This window comes from Oryx dammah, unplaced genomic scaffold (genome assembly GCF_014754425.2).
Source record: "Oryx dammah isolate SB20612 unplaced genomic scaffold, SCBI_Odam_1.1 HiC_scaffold_13, whole genome shotgun sequence".
NCBI classification, from domain to species: Eukaryota; Metazoa; Chordata; class Mammalia; order Artiodactyla; family Bovidae; genus Oryx; species Oryx dammah.
This window is the reverse complement of record NW_024070197.1, coordinates 15,490,835-15,502,046: the sequence shown is the minus strand read 5'-3', so window position 1 is coordinate 15,502,046 and position 11,212 is coordinate 15,490,835. Positions and strand designations below refer to the sequence as shown.

General features: G+C 54.0%; 1 protein-coding gene across 1 annotated transcript; it reads right to left on the bottom strand.

Moving 5' to 3' along the window:
• Positions 1 to 7,271: 7,271 nt before the first annotated feature.
• On the bottom strand, positions 7,272 to 10,185 carry SERTAD1 (SERTA domain containing 1). Its single transcript, XM_040252816.1, has 2 exons — positions 10,025 to 10,185; positions 7,272 to 8,323 (listed from the first exon to the last, which is right to left on the bottom strand). The coding sequence occupies exon 2, from the start codon at positions 8,321 to 8,323 to the stop codon at positions 7,610 to 7,612; it is 714 nt and encodes a 237-aa protein (XP_040108750.1). The 5' UTR covers positions 10,025 to 10,185; the 3' UTR covers positions 7,272 to 7,609.
• Positions 10,186 to 11,212: the final 1,027 nt, after the last annotated feature.

Here is an 11,212-nt window from a genome sequence, read left to right as displayed (position 1 = left end):
TAGCTGGCCCCTCAGCAACCCCCTCCCCACCCTGAGCAGTTGGAGCCCACTCCCGAGGGGCTTGGGGGACCAGAGACCGGCTGGCAGGATCCCAGAATGCCAGGGGCATCCTCCCTTCTCTCCGAAATGCCCCCTGCCCACTCTCAGCCACTGGGAAAGGCAGGAATGTGCTGAGCTCTGGGAAATGCCTTCCAGGCCTGGCAGCCACTAAAGGTTGGGGTGTGGTGGAACCCAGCTAGAACCCTCCTCCCGGGAAAGTTGGAAGGCATGGTGTGGTCACGGCTACTGATGGGCTCAAGGAGGCCTACCCCCATTGCAGGCGCATGCTCTCTCTCTCTCTCATTCATTCATGCATTCAGACATTCCTGGGTTCATTCATTCATTCAATAAATCTTCACAAGCCCTTGGTGGCTGGCCCTTTGCTGGGCACTGGAGACACTGTCAGACATCAATTCACCACAGAGGGCAGGCTCAGGACACAACTTCTGGGGTCAAACTGGAGGGTTGAGGAGGAAGAAGCCAGGTAAAAGGTTAGGGGAAGAAGCTTCCAGGAGGGAGGAGGAACATGGGCAAAGCACCAGCAGGGAGAGAGGGAGCAGTCCTTTATCTAAAGTCAGCAAACAGTCAAGGAGCACCTGGTCTTGTGCCCAGCCCCAGGCTGCATGGTGCTGGGGACACAGTGTGACCAAGATAGTCTGGGTCTTCTTTCAGAGTTCACAGTCCAACAGGGAGACTGACCCAGAGTGGCCAGGGTTGGGATTGGGGAATTGCAGACAGAGAGATCAGAGCCTTGCTGGGGGAGCCCAGGCAATGTACCTGCTGCAGCCCAGGAAGGGAGGTCAGGGAAGGCTCCCTGGAGGAGGGGACATGTGAGCCGAGACTTGAGTGACCCATAGGATCTAGGCAAGAGAAGAGGCGGTATGAGACTTTCCTGGTGGTCCAGTGGTTAGGACTCCGAGCTTCCACTGTGGGGGGGCAAGGGTTGAATCCCTGGTTCAGGGAACTAGGATCCCTCAAACTATGCAGTGGGGTCAAAAAAACAAAAAACAATAGAAAGAGAGGGAGAGAGAGAGAAGAGGGAGTGGAAGAGTTTTATGGGCAGTGGGAACAGCCCGTGTAAAGGATCTGAATCCAGACAGAATTTGCACATAGGAGGTTTTCTGGAGCCAAGAACCATGTCCTTGTTCATGGCTGTGTCTCTATGGTCAATATGCATCTCCTTCTCATTTATACATTTATTCACCAGCTATTTGCAGACACTTCTTCGGAATCAATCCATCCCTGGGCTGGGCGATGCTGGGGACACAGCAGTCACTGTGCCCTCATGGGACTCTCAATCCAAGGGTTGCAGACACCAAAGAAGTGAGCAACTAAACGAGTGTATAATTGAAACAAGTGTACAATTACACACTAAGCTAAATGCTCTGAGAAAAAGATCCAGGTCTGTAAGAGGGGTCTGACACTCTGATACTATCAGAAAGGGCAGGGAGGGCTTCTTGGAGGCAGCAACATTTAAGCTGGCACCTGAAGGACACAGGAGTTCATGCCAAGCTGCGGGTGGTGGATACATGAAAGTGGGTTTCAGGTAGAGGGAACATCCCACGCAAAGGGCCCCTTTGAGAAACCAGTGAATGTGAGAGTAAAGGGAAGCTGAGGGACGGGCCACAGTCAGCAGGGCCGTGAGGAGGGCCTCAGACTTTGTCCCACCAGCCCTGGGCACCTACAAGAGGGACAAGGCCAGAGCTGAGTTTTAATAACTGAGGGTGGAAAGAATCTACCAACAGGCCAGGCTAGAACCAGGAAGAAAACTCACTGCTTGCTACTCCGGCAGACAGGGAGGCTGGTACTCGACAGACAGACAGACAGAGGCTATCCAGTCCCTCTCTATGTCTCAGAGGGCAGATAACCTTCCTCATCCCCAATTTTATGGGACAAGCACAGTCCTCTGTCATGAAATATAACATTAGCTGTATGTTTTGTGTAGCTGCCCTTTAGCAGGTAAAGAAAGCTTTCTTTCCTAGTTTGCTGGAGGTTTTTTCTTCCCTAATATTTCTCTATTTATTTGGCTGCATCTGATCTTAGTTAAGGCACGTGAGATCTTTTTTTTACTTTTTATCTTATTTTTTTAAATTATGAAAATAGGATAACACATTTACAGGAGACTTAGAAAATACAGAACAAAGTTACATATATTCCACTAAATATTACAGTTGTTTAAGTAAGTTAAGATTCTTAGTTGGAGTTTCAGTATCAAACTTTGAAGCCCGTGGGATCTTCATCTCAGTTGTGGCATGCGGGATCTTTTGATGCAGCACATGGGCACCAGAGCATGTGGGCTCAGCAGTTGGGGCGCATGGGCTTAGCTGGTCTGTGGCATGTTGGATCTTAATTTCCCCATCAGGGATCGAACCCACGTCCCCTGCACTGCAAAGCAGATGCTTACACTGGAGCACCAGGGAAGTCCCTGCTGTGAGTTTTCTGTGGTGAGTGACAGGTCTCTCTCTCTCTGTGTCTCTGTCTCTGTCCTCATTCCTTGTCTCTCTCTGTGTGTCTCTCTGTCTCTTGCCTTTCCTTCCCCCCAGGGGGGTGGGGTGGCCATGGGAAGTTGAGTTCAGGGGGTGGCACCAGTGTCCCAGTTCCGGCCAAGGCCACCTCCGTAAACACAGGACATCCTGCAGGGCTGGGGAAGGACACGGAGGGCGCTACTCAGGGACCACCCTCTCCCCACCCATCTGAGCCATGCAGGAGTCAGGTCCCACCCAGTGCGGCCCAGAGAAACTACCTCCCTCACCCCCATCCTTTACCCCTGCTCCTGTCCCCTGCCCTCTCTACTGAGCTCCAGTCCCTGGGGTTTGGGGGGGGGGGGTTGCTGCCTGGATACCTGCCCCTGAGTGTCCTCCTAGTCCCTTGCACCCACAGGGTGTCCCTCTCTGGCCTCTGTGTCAACCCCAGACCTGGTCACCATCGTAGAGTAGCCCCAGGTTCCCAGGCTAGAGCCCTGGATCTCATCCTAGGCCCATCCTCCACTGCAGCTCCTCACTCCTACAGGCTGTCCTCTGTAGCAGCTCTGCCCTCCCCTGCCCTCCCCTCTCCTCCCCTCTCCAAGGCTGATCTGTCCCTCTATGGCCTCCCCTCTCGGCTCCTAGCCTCCTGTATCACCTCCCACCCCCTGGTACACAAGGCAGCCAGACAGATCCATTTATTCCTAGATTCCTTTACCCTAGTGCCTTCAGAGTAAAGTCTCCCATCCAGGGCCTGTGTGCCCTCGTCCCTACCAACCCCTCCAGCTCCATCACTTACCTTACTGCTTTCTCCTTCTTCCCAATCAAACTCAGCAGCTTACAGATCCCTGAAAAGGTTGTAGGGTCCGTCACTCCCATACCCTTGCACATCCTTCTGCCTAGAACACACTCCCCTCAGAACAATAGCCCTTCGAGGTGGTTACACTTACTGTCCCAGCTTACAGATGAGGACTCTGAGGCCCAGAGAAGTTGAGTACCTTGCCTAGGGTCACACAGCCACAGAATGGCAAAATATAGGTGGCCTGGCTTTTAACACAATCCTTTTTTTTTTAATTTTGACTGCATCTCACAGCATGTGTGGTCTTAGTTCCCCAACCAGGGCACAAACCTGTGTCCCCTGCATTGGAAGTGTTGCAGTGAAAAGGAAAAAAAGGGAATGAGTGCTTCTCTTCTTTCCTGAGAACAAATATAAAGAGAACAATAAGCAGGCCTGATCACTCCTGGTTTTCACTGTAACTGTTCTAATCTGTATTCTGTAACTAAGTTTGCTTTTCTGTCCCCTAACTCCACAGGAGCTACATTTTGCAACTATTATCCTTTGTGCTAATTACATTCTGTATCTGGTGCTCACCTTTACAGCACTCTCTTCACAGACCACCCCTCATAGTTTTTTCTCTTTTTGCATTATAGAAAGAATGCCACACATAAAAGACAGTGGACCTGACCCGTCTGCCAGACCCAATTACTGGGCTACCTGATGCCAGCCTATGACTGTTTCTGAAAGAATGTAAGAGCAAGAAGAACACAAGTTCCTTATACCTTTCTCATCACCAACCCCTGACTGTGAGCCCTCATCTTATATAACTCCCCAGATTCTTCCTGGAAGGGGAATCTGGACTTCAAGGACACAGTTCTCAAAGCATGAGCCTACTGAGTTCTCCCCTCTGTTGGCTGAGGATTAAAGATACTTTTCCATTTCCTCTAGACTCTGTCTCTGGATCTTTTACTCGGCTTCAGTGGGCAGAGAAAACCAAGACTTTGGCCGCAACAGAAGCATGTAGTCTTAACCCCTGGACCACCAGGGAAGACCCCCGGTACAGCTTGCTGCTAAGTCACTTCAGTTGTGTCCAACTCTGTGCAACCCCATAGACGGCAGCCCACCATGCTCCCCCGTCCCTGAGATTCTCCAGGCAAGAACACTGGAGTGGGTTGCCATTTCCTTCTCCAAAGCATGAAAGTGAAAAGTGAAAGTGAAGTCGTTCAGTCGTTTCCGACTAGTAGCGACCCCATGGACTCCAGCCTACCAGGCTCCTCTGTCCATGGGATTTTCCGGGCAAGAGTACTGGAGTGGGGTTATTGGGTCAATAATCATTGACCAAGTACCATTAGGGGCTTCCTCGGTGGCTCTGATGGTAAAGAACCTGTCTGCAATGTGGGAGACCTGGGTTCAATCCCTGGGTTGGGAAGATTCCCTGGAGGAGGGCATGGCAATCCACTCCAGGAGTCTTGCCTGGAGAAACCCCATGGACAGAGGAGCCTGGCAGGCTGCAGTCCATGGGGTTGCAAAGAGTTGGACATGACTGAGTGACTAAGCACAGCACAGCAGAAGCATCGTTAGACTTCTGCACTGGGACCAGTAAATTTTCATTGAATGAATGAATGGGACCAGGTGGAAGGTGAGCCTTGGAAAGGGCAGGGTTCATATCCCCAAGGAGAGGGATACATTCTGAGGGGCCCAGAGGGTGGGAGAGATGCGGTCAGATTTGTCTTTTACATACAGCCCGGCACCTGGTAGGGTCGGTACCGGTAAATCTTTCCTGAATGAGGGAAGGAGGAGGAGGGGAAAGCAGGAGACCAAGGACAGTTCTCGCAGGTGCTGGAGGAGGGAAGGTTGTGTGTGTGTGTGATGGGGGTCCCTGTGAAAGCCCAAGCAGGGAGTGGGCCTGGGGAGGGTCGTGGTGGGAACACACAGAGGCTCTGTGAAAAGCGGCCACAGCAGCAGGGCTGGCAGCTCTACGCAGAATGGTGTGGGCCCTGGAATCTGCTAGCTGAGGTAGCCTGGCTTCCTGGGGTTGAGTCTGAGGGCGGAGGGGCACACCAGAGCCAGGGAGCTGCATAATCCTTCTTCAGGGGGCAGACACAGGGAGAGTAGCACAGGCCCTCAGCCACGAGCTGTCAGAAACCAGAGGGCAGCAGGGGGATGGAACCAGAACTGATCTAGTCCAGGTGCTGCTTTTGTGCCAAAGGCACGACCCCTTCCCCAAGGCACTTGATCTCCAGCTACTGAGAAACTGTCCTCGTAAATATGTAAGCACAAGTGCCAGAGACGTTTGTGGCGGCCCCTTCAAAATGGAGCCTGTGTGCAGTGCACGATCTGAACACCTGTACACGGAGACTGGGGAGAGGGGAGCGTCCCTCACCAAACAGGCTCAGGGGTAGACGGGGCCATTGTTGAGAAACTGCCTGTGTCAGTAGGCATCACAGACTATCCCCCAATCTGGCACTCAGAGACACCATCAGAAATAGGTCCTCACGGTGTTGTGAACAGAAGGCATTGCTGACCCCACACAGGGGGACTCCTTGACCCCCGCGGTCAGGTCACAAGGGAATCTTAAGGTAGTGACAGGACAAACCCCCTCCCCCAGACTGGGCACCAGGGGGCATTGCTGAGCTTAGCCTACCCGCAAGGTCTGGGTCTGGGTCAAAATCGAATCTGAGTCCCACTGCCCAGGGGCTGGAGCCCCCAGGTGTTGGAGTCAGGCATCCAGAAGACCCTGAAGTGGGGCACCAGCTCCCTTTGGGGCATTTCCACTCCCCTCCCGGGGCCACCCCATCCACTTCCAGAAATGGGCACGACTTCCTCCGCTCCTCCAGGAAGCTCCCCTGTGCCCGCCCCTTCCAGGCCTGCAGGCCGGGCCGAAGCTGCACGCCTCTCCCCCTCCCTCTCCCCTCTCCCCCCACCCTGCCTCCGTTTCCACCCCAGCTTCAGCCTCCCCGTAGCTTCCGGCCAGAGTGGAGGCACCCGGGCCCCACGATTTGAAGTGTCCCTTTGGCGGGGCTTCCCGCATCCGAGGCCCAGCCCGTCCGCGCAGGTCACCCTCCGCCCCTCCCCCCGCCTGCCTCCGCCCTCCCCCGATGCCGCGTTCCCCGTGCCCCTCCCCCCTCCGGTACCCCGGGCGCGGCCCTGCCCCCACGGCCGCCAGGAAGGACGCCGCCTGGGTCCCGTGCCAGGCCTCTGAGTGTGCGGCCCCTCCCAGCCGGGCCAGGAATGCGGCTGGACGGCGGGGGCGGCGCAGACACCCGGCGCTCAGGCCGGCCCTATCGCACAGGCCTGTCAGGCAGGTGGCCCCAGCCCGCTGGGGCTCAGAGTTTCTTCTAGAAGGAAAGCAGGATCCTTTGCCGTTCTTTCTGTCAAGCCACCACACTTAGTAGCTTTATTTCGGAATCGGCTTCCGAGCTGCCTTATCCCTAGCCCAAAGAGAGATTTGAGACCCGGAGTGGATTTTGTTTAAAACTTCCTGGAGTCTTTCACCATTTGCCCAGAGAACTGGTTCTCTGCGCTCAGAGGAGAGGCTCCATCCAGCCTTCAGCTTTGTGCTTTTATTTCTGGTTCATTCTGAAAGCTCCTTCTGCACCCCCAACTCCAAGACACACAGGTAGACTCCAGGCAAGGTCCTCCTCCACCACCACCCACCACCATTAGGTACACACACAGGCACATGGGGAGACCTGACTGAGTATATTCCAGAAGTTTTCTAGAGAGCCAGTTTCCAGACCTAATTGGTCTGCTTCTCAGACCGAAAAACAGTAAAGTTTGAAACTTCCCTCCCTAAGAGTTGACTTCTTGGATCCTCAGTTTTCTCAACTGTAAAATGTGGATAATGACATGCCCATCTTGTTATGAGGATTAAATCAGCACACGTCAAGTGCTTAGAACTTGCTGCGTGCACAGTCCTCACTTGATAAATGCTAGAGGTTTTCTACCACCCTCACCAGTGCCTTGGCCCAGAAACAAAGCAGTACACACACTTCAGACTTTCCAGGACTGGCTTTAATTTCAAAAAACAGGTTGGGGTCTCTTCCCACATCGACGGAGATGTATACCAGGCTGTGCCTCCAGGGATTCAGCACAGGACCTAGTCAAATCACATTCCAGCCACCAGGCCCTGTCCTTTCATCACAAGGGCCAATCCCAGACTCCCCTCCCCATCAGTCAGAGACAAGAGGATGGAGGTGAAGTTGCCCAGGACTGGATTCTTTCTCTCCAAAGCCCCTCTCGAGGGAAGCCAGCTGTGTCTTTCCAAGGAGAGTTGGTCCAGCCAGCAGGCTCAGTTTGGACATCAGATCAACATCCCGCCCCAGAGGGGTCAACGCCCTGGCCCTGGTGGTCGCTCCAGCGCCTGTGTGCCCACCAGCACGTCCATGAGGTAGTCCAGCTCGGCCTCGTCCAGATCTGGACCTACCTCCTTGCCTGGTCCATCTTCAGGGCTGGATTTGTGGCCCTCAGAGACTGGTGCCCAGAGTTCACTGTCATACATGGACGTGTCAATGTCCTCAAACAGGCCCTCGAGCCCATCGTCCAGCAGACAGCCAGTGGCTGGGCCCAGCAGGTCCAAGGCGCCCAGGCTGGGTGAGGCTCCCCCAGCAGGGCGGCCTAGTGGCCCCTCATCTACCAGGGGCTGTGGGGCCTGGCTCAGGCCCTCAATATGGCTGAGGTCCTCCAGAAGGCTGGCCATGGAGGCTGAGAGGGCAGCATCAGAGCTGGCCAGCAGGTTGTCAGCCACGCTGGGGGCTGTAGGTGGGGTGGGCACAGGTGGCAGGGCAGCTGTGGGTGCCATGGATGCCTGGATTCGCCGCAGTGTGTTCACTACCAGCACCAGGTGCCGCAGGTCTGGCTCACTCTGCCGCAGGCTGTGATGGAGCTTGAGCACCGAAAGGTCAAAGAGAGAACTGGAGGCCACGGCTGGGGGTGCCTGAGCTACTGCTGAGTGGCTGGGATCCAGCCACCAGGCGTCCACTGCCAGGGTTTCCTTCTCCTCCTCCTCCTCCCGCTTTCGCTTCAGGCCCTTGCTCAGCATCATCTGTGGGAAGAGTCATTCAGTTATGGAAAGCCAGTGTGAAGTTCTGACCATTGCTGTGTGATCTTGGGCAAAGCACTTAACCTCTCTGAGCCTACATTTTCTTGGGGAAGCTTTAAGACATTGATGATAATTGTATCTACTTCCTAGAGTTGTTTTAAGGAATAAATGAGATTAAAAAAAGCACTTTGGACAGTGTCTGGTACATAGCAATTACTCCTGTAAATAAGTACTATTGATAATAACTATTATCTATTTCTTCAATGAACTATATGAAATGGCTAATGAAGTGTCCAGTGTGAAAATGTCCAGTGTGAAATGTCCAATATTCAACTTTTTTTTTTAACCTACAAAAGCAGTTGTTTCACATGGTTTAATCTAATATTTACTGAGTGTCTACTAATAGCATCAGACAATAAACAAACACAAGAAATGTACCGATGGTGCTAGGAAGATGCTAAAAGTTTCTGGAGAGTGATCAGGGAAGGCTCCCCTGAGGAGGTGACATCTGAAATGAGCCCTCAAGTACGAGAAAGAATCAGCCATGGAAGAACCAGGAGGAAGGCATTCTGGGAATAAAGAACAGCAAAGGCAAAGAAAAGCCTAGAGACTGGATGAGTTTGAGCTGAAAAAGGACTCTGTAGTCAGTGCGGGGGTTGGGGGTTAAGGGTGGAGTAGGGAGGATGTAGGGGTTAGAGAGTAGGCAGAGGCAAGGAGCTTGGATTTTATTGGGGGGTGTGGTGGGAAGTCACTGAAGGGGTTTGAGCAGGGAGGACAGTGGTGTTGTGGACTGATTAGGTTTCCAGAAGATCCCCTTGGCTGCTAAGAGGCAGGGGGAGCGAGGAGGGGCGGGGAGAGCGGCCCTGAGATCCTTTCGGAGGCTACTGCAGTCTTTGGGGTGGGCAAAGACGGTGACTTGGGAGTATAAGGTGGCAGTGGGCATGGAAGGAAGATGGTCGCTTCAGGATTTATTTGAGAGGCAGCGTGGACAAAGCTTGCCGGAAAATCCTGATGGGCACGGGGGTCACGGAGAGAAGTTTGAAGACCCACACTTTCCCCAGGGTGGGTGCCCCTGACCCAACCTGCTTTTTTAAGCCAAGCAGCCTGCAAGGTATAGTACCCAGATCCTTGCCCAGGAGGACTTCAAGAGTGACCCCCTCACACTACTCAAAACTGGGTCCTCGCCTCCTTCCCAGCAGATCCCAGAGTCCGGAACCGCAGGAATTCAGCCCCCACCCCCGACTCCGCCCCCCGGTCCTGGCGCCCCCTGGCGGCGCCAGGCCGGCTTTCCCCGGGGATTCCGACTCTCCAGACCCTAGGACTCTTTACAGTGCCCCGCGGAACGCGGTCATTTCTGCTTGCCACCAGGGACCCTGCGAGCCGGGATCCCCGGAGGGCCGTTCTGCCCTCTCGGCCTCCGCTCGCTTCCGGAAGGCAGTGGAGGCTACTCCTCCCGAAGCGGCGGCGGCGGCGGCGGGGGCGGGTGAGTCACGCAGCCGGAGCCAGGGAGCCGGCGCCTCCGCCCCCTTCCCGGGCTGCGGTGTGATTCACCCGCCAGGCCGGGACGGGCGGCACGGAGAGGCCCGTGCGCCTCGATCCCGGGCAGCCCTGGCGCGCACCTGCCGGACCGGGGGATCGAACCTGCCAAAGGACCCCGCGGCCAGTACCCCTCTTTCCCCAGGCCTCTTCCCTTCATTTACATACCTAGTTCACCAGCTGCCAATCAGAAAGAAGAAGGAGCCACCCGCAGCCAATCAGGAAGCGGTGGCGGCAGCATTGCTCGCCCGCTCTGCTTCAGCAACCGGCGCCTGGGTTGAGAGACGCAGTTCTGACTCTAGCTCACGACTCCCGGCTCCTGACTCCCCTTAGTTACCGCCCACTCCCGTGGCAGCCCCGCCCTTCGCCCAGGGATTGGTCCTAGACGGTGATGGGCGGAGCCTGTAGAAGGCAGGCTAGAAAGAGGGGAGAGCTGTCTTTAGGGCGCATGTCCGGGAGGCTGCTTGAAGGGAGGGAGGAAGATAGGGTGGCTCTTGGCCTTTTAGGACGGTGGCGCGGTGGAGTTTTTGTCTCTCAAGCTGTGGGCCCCCTCACATCTGCCCACATCTGCATCACATCTGCACTTGTCAAACCCAATAATTGAGCTTACGCAAGCAGCCCCAACAGGGGTCTACACTCCAGGCCAGCTTAGTCCTGGATTCAAATTCTGGTTTCTGAGCCTACAGAGTCTGTTAAAGGGGGATCTTTTTGCCTACCTCTTGAGAGTTGGGAAACTTCAAGTAAGGTATTATCTGTAAGAGTACTATATAAGCAAATTCTGGGTAGTTGAACTCTGTCCTGTGGTTACAGACAGGAGTTAGGGGTAGGGAGTGGAATGGCACAGGAGCCCCTTCCTGGGCTGCATTCCGTAAGTACAATAGCTGTGTGACCTTGACCAAGTGCTTTAATTCTTTAGGTTTTCTCACTTATTTTAAAATGAGAGAAATAGCCTCTGGAGCCGAGGATTGTTTTGAGGATTAAACAATTCCTGCACAATGCTGAGTGGTGTGTTAGGTGTCTTTTTTCATTAGTAATCGCCGTTGTAGTAATACCACAGGTGCTCAGTTCAAGGGGAGACATTCACGGTGGGGTGCACGTGGACAGGAGTTTAATACATGTCAGATAAACTGACAATGGGACTTACCTTCTTCAAATACCTCATTTGCTAATTCCTCATTTGCTGAGGGGAAGAACTGTTTGTGAATAAATCTTCTGACCAAAGTAAGCTATCAAAAATGCTAACTCAACTACTTGATTCAGACAATCATTTTCAATAGATGCTCACCCTTTGGGGTGAAAAGTTAATGGGGAACAGGATCTTGACAGTTTCCAAAGCATCATCCCACAAATTCCTTG